The following is a 22,770-nucleotide window of genomic DNA, read 5'->3' as shown; positions in this document are numbered from 1 at the left end:
TTTCTTGTGAAACTTCATGTTCCTTTGGTAAATCTTTATCTTGAAGTTTTGACAGGAAAATATTTGAAATGTAAATTATTTTTTCACCAAAATGTCCCAAGAAGTTTCCAACATGATGTTCCAGCTTATTTGAATGATTTTTGATGAAAATGACAATTTAATCCTGTCAAAAATGTATAGAAACAGAGCAAAATTCCTGTGCTGCTAACTGCTTGCCATCTTGGCCATGCCCAACAGTCTTCTTTTTAATGATCAAGGCCAAACAGGAAGAACTCTAGGTGGTTTAAAGCTGTATGAGACCTTTATCCTGCTGTTCCTTTCTCATCCCAAATGTTTATGATTAACATTGCAACTGGTATTTTAAATCTCCCTCATTCCTGCCCTCTACTTGGCTGAGATGTAGAAGTTTAAAAAATTGCCTACCTAAAAAAAATCCAGTGAACAGGGCCAGACTGATGAATACGTTTATGGTGCTGACAGTGCAACAGAGTTTGAACTTTCTACCATGACATACGCAGTAGCAAGTTCAGAAAACAAAGACAAATCATGACAGAAAGAAAGAAAGAAGTTGACAACTATTCCACACAGTCCATGTCAGAACATGACAGACTCAAACTCCAAAACAAAAGTGTGTTTAATAGCATCACAAGCAACCCTATATCATCAAAAAATGAAAGGAGCAGTATTTTTCCACGTCATGATATTGATGAGGTGGATATGATCACAAGCAAAAAATGTCAGAATCTCTCACAATAAACCATCAGTAAAACAAAGGTATCCATATACAATGCATTTATTTAAAAATATACTAATTGTTTTAAATAAATCATTTTTATAACAGAAACAAAATCTCATCTGACTGGAGGGAATGCTGCTTTTATGTAGACCAGTATGGCATTTAAAATAAAAGCAGCATTCCCTTACCCTCCATCAAAATATATTTCCTAAATATGGGTCTTTGCCTGCTTCCCTCAATTACACCTTAGTTTTTATCTTCTTACTAGTTTACATTGATATTGCACCCTGCTTATACTTCACACACCTACCTTAAGGTAGAATTTGTTGATGATTCTGTAGCTATATATAAGAAGGAAGATAGCCTTGCACATTATAAAGCTAGGCTAACACTAGGTAGCCACTCACCTACATAACAATGAGTGCTGGGGATAATCAGATAAAAACAGTTTCTGAGAAATAGATAGAAGGGCTATTAGTGATGTGTAAGCTAAGCCTCATGGGAGTGCCTCAGAAAGGTGTAATTAGTGTATGTTCTAGTTTCAGTTTGGAAGGATGACATACCTGAAAAACTCTGCATTATGTTTATGCCTTTCTCTCCCCCACTACCAACTGGCCATCAGCTCATCTCTCAAAAAATTGTCCTATTCATTATTCCTTCACCAGGGGGGTGAGAGCCAGTCAAGTGGGACTGTCATTTAGAATACCGTCAGAGTTTTTTTCTTATCTCTAACCCTATTGCACATCCAGTAACACTCTATAGGGTTTGACATGTAAATGGTACAAGTGAACACATATCAGTTACTTCTACAAGTGATATAACCCCTTAAGACTGCCCTTAGAGCTTCCATATAGTCTTTATCTGCACTTGGGACTTTACCATGAGACTATCCACCCTAGTCATTCTCAATCATAATATTCCCCAAGGAGAGGCAAGCTGGTAGTGATACATCACTCCTCCCCTATCCCTGTCAACTGCAGCAGAAATCTGAGATGTCAATTGAACATGAGTCGCTTGAGTCATAGTCAAGGCTTTGTTCTTCTACACCAGTGGAGCTGCATTATATTTACTCTGAGTCAGTGCCCTGTTAGACTGAATGCCTTGTACTCACTAACTGCCATGATTTCATCTGGCTCTCCTGCAACTTTGTTTTGGATAAAGTAATCAGAGAAAGAATGAATTTGCGATATTTAGTATTGAATTATCTATAGCAGGTGTGTAGCTTATCTTCTGAAAGGTTTAGTGCTGTTCTTGATACTTACAAGTTAGAGTTAGGAATATGAGCTGGTGTCTAGTCATCACTTGGCAGGGGATGCATTCAGAATTCTATAATGCATTCATATGGTTGGGCCGTAGTATAAAGCCAGAGATTATATATGGGAGCTGTTTCCATACTACAGATAAATGTATGTCATATAAATAGCCAAATAGTGGAAAAACGATGCCTTTGGTCTATGAATGCCCATTGAATACTAGCCTACACAGTGATAGAACATACAGGGTGAGTGATAGCCATGGTCTGTGCCAACTTTATTGTCCTCACACATCCATCAGTATGGGTTCCCACCAAAAATGTGACTTTTGTAAAGCAGGAAGTCCTTTCTAGTATCTCCTTTACCAAGTTTACCATGAGAAATTATATTCCAGAAGGACCATCCAGTTTAAGATATTTTTGATTTATGATTCTGCAACAGGAATAGAAAGCTACCAAAATGCCTGGACTGGAAGGACAGAGAAAGGTATAAAAATACATTGACATGGTTCCATGTCATAATCATGAGTATCAGTACTTCAAATTTCACTCAACTTCAGTGAATTTAAAGATAAATTCAAATTGTGAGTATCTGGTGTGGGGGGCAAAGCCTTTACACCATTATTGCACTAAACTTAACCATGTACACCCCTTAGTTAATATAATTAGTGCCAACATAATGTCTCAGAGACAGGGAAATTTCCCTTGGAGCAACCTCATTCAAAATTGTTTTCCACAGTCAGCAGTGGTTGCACAGTTACCACGTCATTCACTGCATACTGTTTATTTATGTATTTCTTGCTTTTTTCTGAATCTTTGATTAATACACTGAGCATGATTATTTTATCAGGAAAACCCAGGAAGTGTAGATGTAAATCCAACCAGCTTACTGCCATTTGTAAATATGTTCTTTTAAAGTACACTTCAAAAGGAAACTAAAAAATACGTGCTTTATAATTCAGAAAAACAAGAACATAAGCGACAGACAAGCATGAACAGGCATTTAGCTAAAGCTAACAGTAGATGCTTTTAATATTTGTAATTTTCACAAAGCCCTCTGTCATTCAAAAAGGCCTACTATGATGCAGAAGCCTTATCTTGGAAGATTCCCTTAGCTCAGTAAGCCTTTGTAATCCAGAGAGCAGTCTACTGCTAAGGTTTCCCATCACATGGTCCTCAGGGTAGACTGACAGTAGTCTCACTGGGGAAGCTGCATGCTAGTGCAGCAAACCAGGAGAGTGGCTAATGCTGATTAGCATTGTGGTCTGCCCTGGAAATATCCATGGCTCCTGATTTACTCAGCTGAGCTAGTCAGCATTTCTTGCTAGGCAGAAAAAGTGAATGCCGTCTTTTGACTGCTTTCACTCATTCACTTCTATGGAAGTACTCATGATATGGGTAAGGTACAGAAGAGCTATCGGGGTAGAGATATCAATGTGTGTATATGTGTGGAACTGTGTGCATCTGCAGGAGGATGAATGATAGTGCGTGTGTCTGACTTGGTGGTCGGATTATGGAAGTTAGGTAGGGGTTGATGAATCTGTATGAGTTAGCCTGTGTGTGTGTGTGTGTGTGTGTGTGTGTGTGTGTGTGTGTGTGTGTGTGTGTGTGTGTGTGTGTGTGTGTGTGTGTGTGTGTGTGTAGGTCATTGTTTCTTTAAGAATGGCTGTATGTGTTCGTGTATGTGTGTGTGTGTGTGTGTGTGTGTGTGTGTGTGTGTGTGTGTGTGTGTGTGTGTGTGTGTGTGTGTGTGTGTGTGCATGCACGCATGGGTGATTGTATGTATGTGCAAGTGCATGTAGAGAAGTGCCTTTGCTAATACAAAGCAAATGTTAGCAAATGTTTATAGAATACACAGTCAGAGTGAAAAGCTGGAGTCCTGTTGAGCCATGCCTTGTTATATGGATATTGGCTACATTGCTAATTTTTTGAAGGAATTATTTTGAAATTGTCATCTATGTAGAGGAAGACTACTACCAGAAGACTGTGCACCCCATAAATGCAACAGATAGGTGCTGGGTATTACAGTTTTGACACCAATTATTTGTCTGTATTAACCCTGTCTGCAGTATATTAACATCACTGGAGGACTCAGTGATTGCTCCCAGTTTGCAATCATCAGTGTACTTATTCAGCTAAAGGCTGTCCATGTTTGCCTGGACTTCTGAGAAATAAATTCCGAACAGTAAGGAGCCCAGCACAGAACCCTGTGGTACATCACTGTTATACTCATGATATTGAAGCCGTCAGTGGTGATGAAGCTTTTTTGGATATTATTGAAATTCTTTTGGAACTGCGGTGGTGGTGCGGCGGTAGCATTGTCTCCTCACAGTAAGACATTGTCCTGTTCGATTCTCAGCTAGAGCGTCTTCTGTGTGGAGACATGCGTGAATGGGCGTATCTTCGTTGAAGGTTATGCGTCAGAGATGGCAACTCGGCACGTAAAAATCTACTACCAATCATTAGCGGACCAGAGTTCTGCTGTGGTGACCCCTAACTGGGAAAAGCTGAAAGACACAACAACTGAAATTCTTTTGGAAACAGGGCTAATTCCTGACGAAGTTGCAGATGTTATCCGCAATGATATTAAAGAGAAAACTAAGTGCTCAGCATCAGCTGGAATCAGTTCAAATATTCTTCTGGCTAGAATGGCAACCCGCAAGGCCAAACCTGAAGGGCAGTATTATTTGAAGCCAGAATATGTGGATGATTTCATCAGAGATCAGCCAGTCACATATTTGCCAGGTGTTGGTAGGTCAATGGAGTGTAAACTAGCAGCTTTAAGTGTTAAGACCTGTGGGGATCTGCAGCAAATTTCACTGGCAAAGCTTCAAAAAGAGTTTGGACCTAAGATATGACAAAAGTGGTACCGCTTCTGTCGGGGTCTAGATGACAGGCCTGTTCAAACAGAAAAGGAAAGGAAGCCAGTATCAGCCGAAATCAAATATGGTATACAATTCACTCAGCATATTTACAACAGAATTAATTTCAGCCTTATATTCATAATCTTGAATCATGATCTTTACTACTGGAATTACCCCCCTGTCTGCTGTGCATTTTTCCTGGCTGTAATGTCTTTTTTACAATCTTTCTTACCATCCAACCCTGCTCTAAGACTAAAGGACCATCTCTGAGTGACAAATAAGGACCACAGGGAAACAATTCCAGCCTCTTCAATAAGTAGTAAAGCTACTTGCTGTCCTACATCAGAACCCTGTTATCTTGGGAAGCAATAAACTTTCTTACACTCACCATCAATAGGATGGCATTCCACAATTTAAGGTAGATCTAGCAGGGTCTGCATACTTGTTACTAACATAAGCGTTGGGTGAGGATTGAGTTAGCACCTAGCCTCCCTTCTTAATCCTCTTATTACCTATTGCAGCATCCTCTGAATTAGCGTGGGTAGTATAGCTTAGTTTTCCTTGTGTAGATATCTTACCTTAGGAGCCATCTTGGGTAAAGTGAGTTTGTTTCATGTATTTATACTTGTCTGCATAAATGCACTACTGAATCATATGCATTGTTGAAACGTGCTATAGCCTATTGCATGGACTATTGTGTTTCTGCCTATTCCTATACTGTACATGTTAATAATAATATGTGAACTAGCCTGTTACCTATATTGTAATAAGTGTTAAGGATTAGTCCACTGACTGAATTGCTTGCATTGCTACTTTAACTTAGAAGACTGTTTCACTGAAATGAATGATGTGCTGCATATTTGTACTGACTGAAATGCCTATATCTTGTATCTAAATTAACCAGGTTTCTCTCCACTCTACTTTTTTTCTTTTCTCTCTAACCCTCCCAGCATTCTTACCATCCAACCCTGCTCTAAGACTAAGACTAAAGGACCATCCCTGAGTGACGAATAAGGACCACAGGCAAACAATTCCAGCCTCTTCAATAAGTAGTAAAGCTACTTGCTGTCCTACATCAGAACCCTTTTATCTTGAGAAGCAATAAACTTTCTTACCATCCAATCCTGCTCTAAGACTAAAGGACCACCCTCTACAAGTCTATTAATACCCAAAGCCCTGCATGGCACCATCTTTACTACTGGAATTACCCCCTTGGCTGCTGTACATTTTTCCTGGCCATAGCCTCTTTTTTACAATGTAAGTTTGCTTATTGCTGTTTTTGTATAGAATGCAAACTGTAATAATGTCGAGTCATTGCTTGAGTTCCAGTCTAGCCTGTTAAAACACATTTAAGTGACTAGGTCGCTGTTACATATTGTGGGCTGTTATTTTTCATCTATTTTTATTTTTTATGCTTTCCGATGTGTATTTTTGTTTGCTAGCTGACATTGCCTTGCAGTAACACTCTAAATGTTAGACCAGCCTGACAATTCGTGATGAGCAACTAGGTGTTTTGTATGCACTGTTGAGTTGCCTTATTTTTTGTATGTAATGGTGATTTACAACTGCGCTTCCCACATGGAGTTGATGCATGCTACCCCACTCCTGTAACACAGTGCTGTGGTAACCCTTGGTATTTAACTTTCACTTTACAGGGTTACTCGCAGTACTTTTTGTCTATCAGTAGCTCGCTTGGCTACTAAGTCGAAACTAACCTGAAATAACATTCAAAGGCAGTCTGGGTTAACTTTACTGGAAAAAGCTAATTTTTACTGTGAGTGCTTGTTTATTTTTTAATTTTTGCTATCCTCTTTCCACCCAGCTGAGCGGACTTGCTTTCAACTCACACCCCATTTTTTATCTCTTATTCCTCTACAGCCTGAGGGAGTCTGTGTCTCCATTTGCCAGCGACACATTAGTTAGGATTGAGGAAACTGTTGGTGTAAACACTACACAGTGCAAAAGCACTTCCAACACTCTGTTTAACCAGTGCCTCTTAAATAACCTTAACTATTTCTTGTTTAGCTTAAATATGCACTGAAAAGCGTATATTTGCGGCTAATATAAAACCAGTGCTGTACACTCCAATGCTTAAGTGATGTATGAGCAGGAGAACTTGGAACCCTCTCAGTTACACTCACCATCAATAGGATGGCATTCCACAATTTAAGGTAGATCTAGCAGGGTCTGCATACTTGTTACTAACATAAGCGTTGGGTGAGGATTGAGTTAGCACCTAGCCTCCCTTCTTAATCCTCTTATTACCTATTGCAGCGTCCTCTTAATTAGCGTGGGTAGTATAGCTTAGTTTTCCTTGTGTAGATATCTTACCTTAGGAGCCATCTTGGGTAAAGTGAGTTTGTTTCATGTATTTATACTTGTCTGCATAAATGCACTACTGAATCATATGCATTGTTGAAACGGCTTATTACAGTCCTTACGTGCTATAGCCTATTGCATGGACTATTGTGTTTCTGCCTATTCCTATACTGTACATGTTAATAATAATATGTGAACTAGCCTGTTACCTATATTGTAATAAGTGTTAAGGATTAGTCCACTGACTGAATTGCTTGCATTGCTACTTTAACTTAGAAGACTGTTTCACTGAAATGAATGATGTGCTGCATATTTGTACTGACTGAAATGCCTATATCTTGTATCTAAATTAACCAGGTTTCTCTCCACTCTACTTTTTTTCTTTTCTCTCTAACCCTCCCAGCATTCTTACCATCCAACCCTGCTCTAAGACTAAGACTAAAGGACCATCCCTGAGTGACGAATAAGGACCACAGGCAAACAATTCCAGCCTCTTCAATAAGTAGTAAAGCTACTTGCTGCTCTACATCAGAACCCTGTTACCTTGGAAAGCAATAAAGTACGTGTTTCCCCCACCAAGTAGTAAAGCTGATACTTTCTCAAATTTATTTCCTAAATGTATTAAAAACCTGCTACCTAGCCAGGTTACCCAGCAGCCATGCCCCTCCCTAGCCCTGCATAAATATGTTCTCTTTGCCTTGCTTAGCCACCTATAACTGTAAATTGCCCCTTCCTCTCTCTCTATAATAGCTATCTCTGATCTCTGTCTCTCCCCCACACCCAGCATAGCTCCTACACACTTTTTTCCCTTCTAGGCAAGCTCCCTCTACTAGTCCTGTTTTATACTTTCACCCTTCTTTGTCTCCTTGTATCATTCCAAAGTACAGCTCTGTTGTACAGACTGCCTATATACCTCTTAGTCTACCTGATGCACTTTTCAGCTCTCTGCCCTTTGCTACCCCTCTTCCATCACCACTTCAGATTATCTCAACCTACACTCACCCTTACTTACAGGTAAGGTGAATTGCAGTAGCCTGCTGCTCACTGATTGTTCTCTCAGACTCTCTCCTCCTTACCTGTCTGAACCCACTCCGTTCACCCTGTGGGCTCACTCCGCTCCCCTACCCTGCCCCCAAATCTCACCCGCCCCCAGCACTCCTACATTTATTCTTCCATTTCTCCCCCCACCTAGCCCAATTACCCAATAGCTCTTCTTCCTGCCTTACAACTGCTCTCAACCCAGTCTAATTTACCCAACAGCAGCCTCTGTCTATTAATTCCACCTACCCAACTCCTCCCTCTCCTCACATACATCTCCTCCACCACATCTCCCTCAATATTCCATTCCCCACTTCCCTCACAATTATTCCTGCCTCCTTTATATAACTTCAGACAAACTACTCCTCTTTCCAATTTCAGTCTTCATCTTCAAACATACTCTCTACTTCAACTGATATTCCTTTCTCCCTTTGCATAATCATGCTTTCCTCAATCCTCCAGCAACTCAAAGCCCGTTGCTTCCTCCTTCTCTTTCTGATTCCTTCATCCTATACCAGTTCATACTCTTCCTTTGCTTATCCAATCCCACCAACAGAAATAACATCCACTGAAAACTTCCTTCACCCTAACTCTTACTCTCATTTCCATTCTATCTCATCTTATCTCATCCTGACAAATCAACTCTACCTGTTCCACTATAAAATCTTCTCCACTAATACTAATACATTTATGCACAAAATAACCTTACATCCAACTAAACTCTCAATCTGTAAACCTAAATTTCTTAAGTCTTTTCCATTCAACAACATATTCTTAGCTGGAGATATCCACCCCAACCCTGGTCCCATTCTCTTTGCTAACAATAATTATCCATCCCCATCTTCTCCCCTACCAAACACCCTGGAAATCTTCACCATGAGCTCCCAGAGTCTCAATAACAAAGTCCACCTCTTCCAGGCTTAGCTAACTCATAACCAACTAGACATTTTAGCCATTTCTGAGACTTGGCTTAAACCCCATATCTCTGATTCAGAGATACTTCCCCCAGGATACCACATTCTTAGAAATGACTGACCAATTAAAAAAAGTGGTGGCTCTGCCATAGCATACTCTAAATCACTTACTTTAATTCCCCTCCAAACTCCAGTTCCTCAATTCAAAAATACTGAACTTAAAGCTGGACTACTGAAACTAAATAGACACAAAAATATCTGTATTATTGCCCTATATATATCTCTCCCAGGAACAATATCCCTATCCTCGAAGACATTCTCCAATGGGCATCTACAAAAGTTAACTATGAAACATACATCGTAGGTGATGTAAATATCAACTGGAACAAAATCAACTCTCTCTCTCCCTCCCAAGCCATCAACCTTTACAACTTCACTCAAACAATACACCATATAACCCAACCCAACACATCTAACCCTCCAGGATCCTCTATTGACTGGATCCTAGTCCCTGATCTAAATAAAATCACTAATTCTGGAACAATTCCTGATGCTATTAGTGACCACCTCCCAGCCTTTGTTCATCATGCTACCAACTCTTCTCCTCACCAACACCAGTACATTCTAACTCGTAATCTTAGTAACTTTAACCCCACACCCTTCTCAAACCTATTCAAACAAATGAACTGGTAAGACCTTAAAACCCTCCCTCTTGATGCTGCTATCAACTACTTCAACTCTATCTTCTTAAATACGCTAAACTCTCTTGCCCCTATCAGAAATAAAAGGGTAAAAATAAATACTGCTCCATGGTTATCTAAACATACTAAACAAATTATGCATCAAAGGGACAAACTATGGAAGCTGTTCCAAAACAATAAACTGCCCAATACCTTGCTCCAATATAAACAACTACGTAACCAAGCAAAACAACAAATCACTAAGGACAAAAAATCCTATTACATCAACCTCCAGTCAAATAATAACCCCAAGAAATTCTGGAATTCAATAAACTCTCCCCTTAATCCTGGCTCCAAGAATAATCCCTGTCCTGATCCAAGTAAATCTGACCTAGAACTATGCTCAGAATTTAACTCTTTCTTCATACAAACAATATTTGACCTAACCAAGACCTTCCCCAGCAATGACCCATCTGTCCCCCCATCTTCTCCCTCCAATTCCCCCAATAACCTTCCCTTGAGGTTCGAGCTCAAACCTGTCTCAACTAACTTTATAAAAATACTTCTGTCTAAACTTAAACCCTGCTCTAATGCCCCTGACAATATTCCCTCCACTTTCCTAAAATGTGCTGCAGATGGGATAGCACTCCCAATCAGCATCATTATCAATAGATCTATTAAGGAATCTTATGTCCCCAAACTTTGGTGCTCAGCTTACATTATTTCGCTTCACAAAGGAGGCAAGAACATCAACATCACAAATTTTCACCCTATCGCTCTACTCTCACCAATCTCTAAAATCTTAGAAAAGTGCATCCACCACCAACTTATGCCTTTTCTAACCCAAAACCATCTTCTTACACCAACTCAGCATGGCTTCCGCCCTGGCCATAGTACTACTACTGCTCTACTTTCCTTCTTAGAAACTATCAATCAAGCCTGAGATTCAGGTCACCTGGCCTCTACTGTTTTGCATTCAGGTCACCTGGTCTCTACTCTTTTGCTTGATCTCTCTAAAGCTTTCGATACTGTTTCCCATAAACACCTTCTCCTTCACCTCTCAAACCTGCATCTCTCACCTAACTCTCTATCCTGGTTCTCTAGCTACTTATCAGATAGGTCTCAGGCAGTCAAATGGAAAAACTCCATCTCCTCCTTCCTACCTACCCCAACTGGTGTACCACAGGGATCCATCCTTGGACCTATGCTATTTAATATTTTCATTAATAACTTTCACACTGCTATCCCCGATGCTAAAATTATTCAATACGCAGATGATTCAACCTTAGTCTGCTCTGCCTCAAACATCTCTGAACTGCTCCTCAAAACCTAAGCTGCTTTCTCAACCACTGAAAACTGGATGCGCTAAAATCACCTCTCCCTTAATGCTAACAAATCCAAAATTCTCCTCTTCTCCCCCAGAAAGTCCTTCTCCTATGATAAAGATACTTTCAAAGTCCTTAGTCACTCCAACTCCCCTATTGAAGTGGTTCCCTCTGCCAAACTTCTTGGTGTTACAGTCAACAAATTCCTTAAGTCTGACATACATAATCAACAAAATATTAAGAAAACCCACCAAAAACTAAGTATGTTATATAGGAACAATCGCTTTTTCTCTCACTCCACCAGGCACACTTTGGCCACTACCTACCTTTTGCCCTCATTATTATATGGAGCCCCTCTCCTAACCAACATGTCATGCTCTATCACCTCCAAACTAGAAAGCTGCTACAACAAAATCTCTAAATTTGCCTCCAGCAGTAAAAATGCCACCCATCATTGCCTTTCCCTTCAATCTCTAAACAGGCTAGAACTACCAAACTACCTAAACTATCTGCAGCTCGCCACAGCACACAAACTTATATTTCATCCATCTAACTGTCCTGCTCTAGCTAACATCCTTCCATCCTACATCCCCAATAGAACTCTCAGATTTGAACATCAAAACCTGATTGCTATCAACAAACCTAAAACTCCATCTGGCCAACTTCTCCTCTCTTTCACTATTGGCAAGGCTTGGAACTCTCTCCCTTCCTCTCTAAGAACAATAGCAAACTCTAAAAATTTCAACTCAGCTTTTCAAACATTTGTCCACTAAATGGAAATGCACCTGTCTTCACCCCACCTAAAAAACTATACAAGAACACACCGATATTCTACCTAGAGTGTATGAAGGTGAGGCCGTGCATATAGTCTATGCCACCTAAAAACTATCCAAGAACACACCAATATCCTACCTAGAGTGTACCCTAGCACTCAAAATGTCCTACAGCTATTTATCCTTGAACCCCTTTGTGTAAATATTGTAAACAGATTCACAGTTTAAAATGAATGCATGCAAAAAGCCTTCTTAACTCTCTTCTCTATGTGCATATATAATGCATTTTCCCAAATTACTCTATAAGAATAGCTTTATAATTGTATAACCCTTTAGAAAAACCTTAGTGAATTTGTTTTTGACTATTTGTAATAATGAATGTTCTTATTGTCCATCCAAAAAAAGGAAGCCAATCTGGTGGTCCCCTGCCATAAACAAACTATACAACAGAAGGAAGAAACTGTTGCAGAAAAGAGGAAAATCCCAGGATGCAAAAAACTCCCTTACCAGCCTCAGTAAGAAACTGAGATCCCTCATAAAATCCTCCAAAGCTAGTTATGAAAATAAAATTGCCAAAGATTCCAAAGACAACCACAAGGCATTCTATAACTATGTCAAGAATCTAAATGGCAATGCTCAGATCTGCTCTGAGCTAAAACAGAATGGCATTAAATATATTGATCCCAAGGATATTGCCAATATCCTGGCTGATCGATTCAGTGCCAACTTCACCCCCCCTCTCACCCCCTGAATGGCCCATCTCAATACTGGAAGATTGCCAAATTCCAGTAATAACGGCCACACAGGTAAAAGACGCACTCTTCAAAGTTAAGAATACAGCATCCATGGGACCAGATGACATCCCGGGCTGTGTACTACATGAACTACAATATGAACTGGCACCTCACCTAAGTGTCATGTTTAATCATAGCCTCACCTCAGGTTTCGTGCTCACTGAGTGGCTCAGAGCTACAGTTATCCCACTCCATAAGGGGGGATCCACCTTGGATCCCGGAAACTACTGTCCCATCAGTCTGACAAGCCTTATCTGCAAGGCCATGGAGCGTATTATCATGGAACTTATAAACAAAGACATTGGCAACCTTCAAACACTGGACCCCACCCAGTTTGGGTTTGTGAAAGGCCGATCTTGTCTCCTGCACCTGATTTACTTCTTCGAATCAGTCTCCAGAGCCATGGACAAGGGTAAGGTGGTCCACACAGCCTATCTAGACCTTGCCAAGGCCTTTGACACCATCCCCCACTCTGGAATCATAGATAAACTTACTAAGATGGGCATTAATCCCTACATCACCCAATGGGTTGCTAACTGGCTTACTGATAGAACCCACACTGTAAAAGTAGCCGACTCCAAATCCAGCTCCAGACAAGTGACAAGTGGAGTACCTCAGGGTTCAGTCATGGGACCGCTCTTGTTTGGCATCTACTTCTCTGAAGTACAGGCCAACACTAAGAGACTCTGGCTAACAAAGTTCGCAGATGACTGCAAACTGGGAGCCATTATTGAATCCCCAAATTATGTGGATACTCTACAAAAGGGCCTTACAGAAACAGATGCTTGGTGCCAGAGCCATGGGCTCAAGCTCAATGCCAAGAAATGTATAGTTATCCCCTTTGGGAAAAAACATGTATCTGTGAATTACCATATAGGTGGCAGTACACTAAACACCAAAAGTGTGATAAGAGACTTAGGGACACAGGTGGACAGTGGTCTCACCTTCGATAACCACATCGCCACAACAGTCAGGAAATCCTTCTATGTGGCACACCTCATCACTAAGGGCTTTTCATCCAGAAAAAAGGAGGTCATTGTCCCACTGTACTCATCCCTCATTAGACCCATTATAGAATACAATGCCCCGTTTGGTATGTACCTCTCAAGACATCTGCAACAACTAGAAAGGCCGCAGAAATACCTCACTAAAAGAATAAAAGGCCTAAAGCAGATGCCCTACGCTGACCACCTTAAAAAACTCCAGCTATACTCTGTCGCATATCGTCTATTCAGAGGCAATCTCTGCTTAACATACAAGGCCATGTCAAACCCAGAGCTGTTGGACATGCTACACTTAAAGAAATCCAAATCCCTCAGAGCCACACGATCCACGGATCTAAACCTTGTCATCACAATAAACAAAACATGCTGGAGGGGTAGGTCCCTGACCCAGAGATTCCCCAGACTCTGGAATAGATTGCCCATACATGTCAAGCAGAGTGCCTCTTTGGCCCTCTTCAAAAGGAACCTTGATGATTGGATGGGAGAAAGGAAATTCACCTCAGGGATCACGTCAGTCCCCTGCTAGACAGGGGACCAGGGAAGTAAATAGTGTGGGAAGAAATAGCCAGGGAATTGTCATGGCTAGGCTTGTATAGGCCCTAGGGCTGATAGCCTAGTACCAGCCTATGAACCTATGAACCTATGTTCAAACTGGTCTACTCAATGTATCATTTATATTTTTCATATTTTTGTAATTTGTATTTTTGGAGCTTTTCTCCCCGGGCCTCCACTGAAAATGGGTCCTCAAACTGGAAATAAATAAATAAATAAATAATGTATGAGCTGCTAGGGAGAATTCAAGTGCAGTCAGGTCTGACAGGTCTATTAACTGAGAGAAATGATAATGAACCACTAACCATATCCCTGAATTGGAGATTCTCTTTGTTGTGCAAATTCACCAACCTGCATTGGCAGTTAGCATGGACAGAGAGGATCCCTGCAAATTCTGCCTGCTGTCTTTTCAAATGACCGTCAACAATTTTATCAGGTATAGCATGAAATTGGTGTCAAAAAGGTTCTAAGAAATGGGGTGAGTGAGTAAGACAATGCTATCAGAGTTCAGAGCAAATTCAAGGATCAAGCTTATGGTAGAAAATGTGAAGTGGATATGTCAAGTGAAATAAGCTAGATGAAAAGTGAGGAAGGATCAATTCGTTTCGTGTGCAAAAAAATGTAAACTCTGTATAATCTGACTGCCATTTTACAGCAGTTACAAAGAGAGAGAATAGATCAGATGGTTAAGGCTATCATCTAACAGACAGCTTCATCCTGTAGTTCTGAGTTTATTTTCCACCCTCAGACTATTCTTACATGCTTTATAATGAGTAAATATTTATTCAAACCATGCTTTCGGGCTACCCTTAGAAAAATGCAACTTGTTTGCGGTGTATTTTACCTGTGTGAAAGATGAATGGAGGCATAAATATAATGGAGTTTAGAAGACAGTGTTCTAATTGCATGATTTAAATAATTCTACAGGTATCTAGATATAAATATAGAATAGTAAGAACTGATCACCCAAAATAATGTAAAACTCAGAGGTTTAGTGGATATATCAAGTCAAAATGCAGACTGAAATAAATAAACAGCAGCACGCTGAGTTTTGTTATTTCATATTTAGGTTTCTTCTTCTGTTGAATTACAATTCTGTTACTTTTGCAATTTGGAGGGGATATTATTTTGGAGTTCATTTTTATGAAATGTTACTACTTCATGAGGCTAAGCTCTGCCCCTTAAATAAGTACCTGTAAATGTGGGGCTCATGTGTGATATTAGTCTGCACAAGAAACAGACAGACAGGCAATATCTTCTTTGGTAAAATGGTGAAGGTCAAAAGGTCAGTCCTAATTTTTGTCATTATGAACATGTAACTGGGGGTGCATTCATGTTTGGGAATGTGCCGCCTAACAAGCTTTTTGAAAAAACAAATTTGATCAAGAAATTTAATTTCATTGGCCATCCATGGTTTGGATGAGAAAGAGGTTTGTATGTCATGAATCACAGTGCCTTATATATCCTTATATAGATAATGCATGAAATTTAGCTGCACTACCTAAAAGTGCTTTGATGTTTCTTGCACTTAAGCAAAGACTAAACTGCCATTTATACACCCTGAATGCCATTTTTTTTGTGGCAGAATAACTTTCCATGACAGTATTTACTTGAGATATGTGACAATTCCATAGTGACATTATTTTCTTAATAAACAGTCCACATTCAAGCTGTGTACTTGTCACTTTGCTGTACATTAGAACTGGGCCTCATCATAAGGTCTTTTAACTGGACTACCATTTAAACTGATCACAATGAAAAGGTCATTTATCTTGTACCATAAACAGATGTGCAAACAGCCTCCTTATTTTATTCAAAGGATGCAACAAGATCAAACTCATTGTTTTTAGTAAATATTTGTGATATTTGGAGATTATCTTTCTTTTTATGTGCTGCATTTACTCCCCTTTTCCTTAGGAATGAAGCACCCTAATTGGTTTTCTTCTTGCCATTTGATGGTGCTGCATACCTAGAGACAGACATGAACATAATATGCAGCATTACATATGGAGTGCATTATGAAGGCATTACAAGAATCGGGACAATATCACTTCTTTTTCTCACATAGTCAGTTTACTGTACTGTAACCCATATACATCAGCACATCAGTTCTTTGTTTAGAATGGGCAGTGTCAGGTCTTTCCGCGTATGCCATCCATTCTCCATCACAACAGTTTTGCAGACAGATAAGGAAGTTCCATTGCAATGACGAAGATCCCCCCACCTGGATTCTTAATTCATTACACACCTGTACATCCTTTTTAAGCTACTTTGAATGTGATCCAGTAGTGTCATGAAATTCAGATCCGAAGTCAAGTCAGTAGTCTTTAGAAATATTAGACGAACTGCGATTCTCATAACCTTGATGGGCAATAACCAAACACACGAGTCATTATGCCATCCTAATTTCAATTGTCACATCCTGTTAGAGTAATATAAAAAGGTTTTCACACACTGCACACAAATTTCAAAATATCACATTGATACAAGTATACTCAGAAAGACATAGACCAGAGAAATGCATAGAATGAATGGTTTGCTACAAAACTGTATACCACCACAAACAGTGACATCATTGTTTTACAGATGTGCAACCTCACTTTACTTTACCTGTAAAGCCTTTACATTGCTTGGTATGTTTTCCTGAGATGACCCTTGGCCACTTATGTCTTCAGCTGCCAGGGACTCTGTAATGAAGACACTGTCATGAGACAGAGCTTTATTTCCCATGTTGCCTTTGGAGCTGTAATTAGGAACACACATAATAATATAGATTTTATTATTTTGTCATCATCCAATATTTGTTAGCAAACTTTGAAGAAATGCATTTTTGGAATGAATGACATTTATCAATAAGGGGGAAGACAACATACAAACAAAAGAGTGAGCTTTCCATCCTTAATATGATGATGCTGTAGGTTAATAGTGATGGGCAAAATGGGAAGGGGAACATCCTAACTTTAGAGCGACTACCTAACTTAATGAAGCTGATAAAAAAGATTAAAATGAGCCAAAACATTTTATTTTCTAGAATATAATTAATAATTCCCAGAACAGTTAAGAAATGTATCTTGATGTTTCTATAAAATCATATGCAAGTCATTCCTATGTTGCTGTTGTGTCTTTCGGCTTTTCCCGGTTAGGGGTCACCACAGCGGAACTGCGGTTCGCTAATGATTAGCGGTAGATTTTTTACGTGCCGAGTTGCCAGCCCTGACACACAACCTTCGACAAAGGCACGCCCACTCACGCATGTCTCCACACAGAAGACACTTTAGCTGAGAATTGAACAGGACAACGTCTTACTGTGAGGCGACAACGCTACCGCAGCACCACCACTGCAGTCTATGCAAGTCACTCCTATGCAGACCCAAAAAGACTCAAAGATTAATAAAAATCAATACTTTAATTCAACATTGCAATTGCAACCAGGGTAACCACTAAGAAACTAAATAGATTTTTAGGGAAAGTCCATTCAAGAAGTTTGTCTTGATAAATGCACTGAAGGACAGTATGAACTTTACTTATTGTATGGGAATTGTGGATCACTATATCTGTATCATCTAGTTATTGCATTCATATCTACCAGGGTCATTAGAGGCATTCCTGGAACTTCATGCTTTGTATATTATCCTGTATGTCAATGGCCTAGGAGGAGAAAGCTGAAACTTTTCTTTCAAAATGGGTGGAATAATTTTCTAGACGTTAGCGTTTTGGTCTCTTTCACAGTAACCCTCTACAAATAAATAGATATAAGAGAAAACAACATTTGTTGCAGTGCACAGAAACACATTAATTCCCCAAACTACACAGACACACAAAACATATCTCTCAGCTCTCCAGATTTTTTCAGAATGTCCAGATTTTTGCCTCATATTTTCAGTCTGTTCATCATCAAATGTGTAGTTTTCTGGCAAATCATTGAGATTTGAAGTCGAAAATAATTATATACATTTGAGTTTCAGACTTCATACCCTTCAGAAAAATGCATACTAACAGAAAATCCTATTATTCCAGCAGTTTCTAAGTATGTAATGGCAATATTTAAAATATGTCCCTATTTTTGGGCCTTTGTTCCCCCATTATTTTAGGATTTGTTCAGATTTCTTGGACTAAGAAGTTGAGAGGTATCACTTACACACACACACACACACACTTGAAATAATCAAGACTTAGCTTACTACATTATTCTTATACTGTTGATGTGCAGTTAAATTAACATCCTCAGGGGATATTGTCTTTATGCATTTAGCTTGAACCCATATAAAATTAATACTGACTAGTTAACTTTACACATCATTCTTCAGACTTTCTTGGGCCCGGGCTTCTCAAGGAAGGCTGATATCACCCTTTGAGCACTGCTGCTCTAGACATGTTTTTAAATTGATTAAACCTGGACAGACCCAAAAGACAGGCATCCATTTTACCCTTATCCCTTGACATACTGTCAACAGATCAGGGAAACCTGAGGAAACTTGCTGTTGAGCTTATCAGTGCTAAAGAACACTTTTCTAAGCATTTTAACCCAATCTCCTGAATCTTCCATACTTAGTGGTATAGAAGGGAAGCATTCCCAACATTTTTTCAGTGCATTGGGCATGCTGATTATGCTCCAATATTCAGAAAAAGACAAACCAGTTAAGCACCAGAATGTTGCGTGACCTGACCTTAACAAATGTTAAGCGCCATCTGTAAAAGTCGTTAAGGTCTGGTTTCATGCTAGGCAGGAAAATCTGCCTGTACTGACAAGCAAATGACAGCAGCAGAATAAAAAAAATTGTTTCTACCTGCTGTCCCTTCCAATAAAGTGTCCCTAAGTTCCTGTAATGAACTTAGAAACTTGTTAGAATAACAAGATTTGTGTTCACATGTATTTTTTAAAGGAAAAAACTCTAAAAGTCCAACGTATGTCATTGTTTAATGATTTCAGTTCTCAATGCTTTGCCTGAAAACCACATATTTTATGAAGAGCAAACCAAAACTATGAAGCAATAATATAGACATTCTGCAAAAATATGGACAGTCGAGAGGCATTAAAGGTAAGTGTAAATGTGACATACACCATTACGCTCTGACAGTATCCATTAAATACTTTACGGCTTTGAAAGACAGCGAAACACTTTGTGATTTTTTTCTCAGAACTAGTAGTACACGGAGCAGATAAAGTTCCATGCACTACAAAGCATTATAATCTCACTGATCAGAACCCTAAATTGTGTTCTAGACAGGGGTGCCAAGATTCTACTCTTGAGCTTCTCTCTCAAGGTGAATTTCTTGGTATGCATGTCTAGAACACATAATAAACGTGTTACGATTGGTGAGCTGATCATAATCCTCTATATTTGAAATACCCATTTCCACATCTCAGGTCTGTTACAGGGCATCATTAGAGTCTGCTTGTAACCCTATTAGTATGCCACAAAGCTTTGAGGTTAGCTTAGCTTATTTTTCCAGAATGCAGTCTAGCACGAAGAACAAACTAAGCCAGTTGTACAGTACCATTTAAGCAGGACATCAGTGTTGGTAGTGCATATCAAACCTCAAACCTCAGCTGAATATGTTGCCATGGTAAGAACCTATCAGTGCTGCTTTTATTTTGATATATTAGATTATTCAGACTCTGCAAAGGAGCTTTTAAATAGATGCTTAAAAATAACTGAAAGTGTCTGTAAGGTACCCTGGGAAAGACAGTATCTCTAAAGTAATCTTAAGCCTGATCCTGCAACTGTTTTGTTTCCACACTATCGCAGAAAAGGAACTCTGTCTATTTAGCAGTCTTACCATTTGATAAAGTACATGCTTCTGTCTCTAATTATTTGCTTATGTAATGATTTACCAAAGTTCCCTTTTATAGCAAGTTCAAGATACACTATAGAAAATGCCAGAAAGTGTTGTTAAAATGGAAAAACATTCAACTGCTGATAAGATTGGAGTATACATTGTTAGGCGCGGTTACGACCTTGTAGGTACAGCCTCAAGATCAGCCATGTAAGGGACTGAGAAAGCATTTTTGGTTCAGGTTAAAGACATATCACAATGACACTAATTCTAAGATGTTAAATGCCCATTGCTAAAGGATAGGAGAGCTGGAGAGGGTAGCTCTCCTAGGTGGTCAGTGCCAATTTATAGAGGGCACCAAATAGATTGGCAGTTTTGAATCTGCCATTATTATGATCATGGTAATGACAGCTTGTAAATTGTTAGACTGTTGAGATACTCATCAAAATATGAACAAGGTGGCACTATAAAAAAGTTTCATATGAGCAACATTTAACATCTCTTTAGATACACCTGATAGAGGTCAAGTATCTCTACAGTTGTGTTATCCATCAAATAAGCTTTAAGATGACATTTTAATAGCTTGTACGTATCATGTTTTTTATATCATTACTGTAAATATGAACAGGTAACATTAGACATATAGAGTCCTCATTAGGTTGATACTAGAGAAATACCTGTAGGTATGATTAGGGTTTAATGAGCTGAATTAACTGCAGGTGGAATGCAATCAAAGCTGCTCCAAATAACTGCAGCCTTTTCTGTTTGTTTTTTGAGTTCCATGGGGATGAATTTCAAGATGTACCTTTTCAGCATGCAGTACATTACTATAAGCAAAAGGACACTTCAGATGTCACTCAATGTGATAATGTAGAATTTATAAGTATCTCAAGTTACAATAACTCAAATTCTCTGTATGACTATCTTCCCGTATCGTTATTCTGACGCTGTTCAGTTTTCTCATCAAACCTAACCCAGGTCCAGAATATCTTCTTATCTCCACGCAACATCTCACTCAACTAACAATAACCCTAACCTGTTCAGGCAGTATGCTCAATCAGCTTTTACCAGTTTGCAGATTCCTCACTATCAACAACTTTGACACAATTGTAATCACTAAATCATGGGTAAATACCTGTAATCCCTAACTATACCACTACTACATCTTTAACCCCCGGCTAGGCATTAGACATCAGTGAGGAACACTGGTCTTATTCAAAAATAACATTAAAGCATCCTTTGCAGGACAAAATACTGCAACCAGTGGTCATGACACCACATGGCTAGCTCCAGAAATAAATTGCAATCTCTGTCATGAGCACTAGTAATTGCTTCCCTTCCTCTACCAGCCAACAGCACTGTCACTGATGCAACAGATGGCATACTCATCTTTGGTGCAGAAGGCTGTAGGTGCTATTCCCACACCATATAGATCGACTGCTGACACTGCAGTGCAGCATAAGAGGGGCGCTGCACTCCTGAGATGTTAAACTGAGGTCCCATCTACTTGAGTTGGTAGCAGCTTAGGTGGATGTAAAAGATCAGACAGCCTCTATCAAAAAGAGTGTAGGTAGTTCCTTAATACACTGGCCAAATGTCCCTGTTTCTCCAATAACTATACAGCATCTGCAAACACAGACTTCAGATTATACATGGGAAGACCATTTTAACAGTCTTTCAGTTTAGGGAAACTGGCGTTAGCAAGAAAGATCACTTCACAGTAACATTAAAGAAATGAAAGAGGCACCATGGTCTTGATAGCATTTCAAGGCAGTTTTCACCCAGGCTGCTTACAAGCCAGCTCAAACACAACAGTAATATAGTATATCAATAAATAAGTAAGAACTTTATAAGTGGCACTGTGGATTTGGAACTGGGAGATACAACTGCAGATGTTGTCAGCATTGCCCTCCAACGGCTCCCAGAACTATCTGGCAAAGAGTTTGAGTAAGAAGTTTTCTCTAGCTTATGAAGGAAAAATCTATCCATAAACAATTAAAGACATTATGAATATACCGGGTATTCCAGACGTAAACCTATTTGCCACACATTTAAGCAACCAGTTCAATGACTTCTGTTCTTTAATTCATCAAGGGACAATTTGGAGATTACATGGCTTCTCTTTCCTCTGGAAATAGAGGTTAATGTATGCCTTTCTACCATTCCCTCTAAATCTGAAGGTGCTAAAGAATACAAATGGAACAAAGCTGGTCTAATTCTGATTCTGGAAAAAGTTGGTCTAATTCTGATTTTTTTCTTGGCTGTGGCAACAGTGTTTTCTGTTCTTCCTTACACCTTACCTTTTCACAAGTCATAACTAACACAGCAGCAAGATATAGCTTTGCAACCATATGTAAAGGCACTGACTCTTTAAGTTCAAGAACAAAATCTTGATTCCTAAAAGTACTTCCTTATCCACTCAGGTACTAAATGTCTTAAAAGATCCCAGAAGACCAAAAAGAGAGAAATCTTATAAAAACAGAATAAATGTGTCTGCTAGGCTGCATCACAAGCAAGGATCCATTTAACTGCCCTAAACCTTGCATCTTAGTTTGCCTAAGCCGTATGCTAGAGTCCAATCTGGCAAATTTAGCCATCTATCAACATCAGTGCATCAGTAATGAAATGGACAAAATTGTTACATGATAATAGGTTTTGTCATTCGGTGTATAATGTAGGGGCAGTCTGTAAAACACCCAAAGGAATAAACACAAACTTAAGCCATCCTCTATCCCTTAATT

The 22,770-nt window shown here is 39.4% G+C and overlaps 1 protein-coding gene across 2 annotated transcripts in view; it reads right to left on the bottom strand.

Annotated features, from left to right (window-relative positions):
- LOC122789646 (acrosomal protein KIAA1210-like) overlaps nucleotides 1-22,770 on the bottom strand; it is an 828,389-nt gene that overhangs the window by 190,321 nt on the left and 615,298 nt on the right. For both annotated transcript variants that reach the window (XM_044057056.1, XM_044057057.1), the window contains exon 4: nucleotides 16,862-16,994. In XM_044057056.1, coding sequence (XP_043912991.1) covers nucleotides 16,862-16,994 — 133 coding nt within the window. The remainder of the gene's footprint in view (nucleotides 1-16,861; nucleotides 16,995-22,770) is intronic.

Source organism: Protopterus annectens, chromosome 15.part0, assembly GCF_019279795.1.
Source record: "Protopterus annectens isolate FY-2018-M chromosome 15.part0, PAN1.0, whole genome shotgun sequence".
Lineage (NCBI taxonomy): Eukaryota > Metazoa > Chordata > Ceratodontiformes > Protopteridae > Protopterus > Protopterus annectens.
The sequence above is the reverse complement of the archived record's forward strand: the minus strand, read 5'-3'. Positions and strand labels throughout refer to the sequence as shown.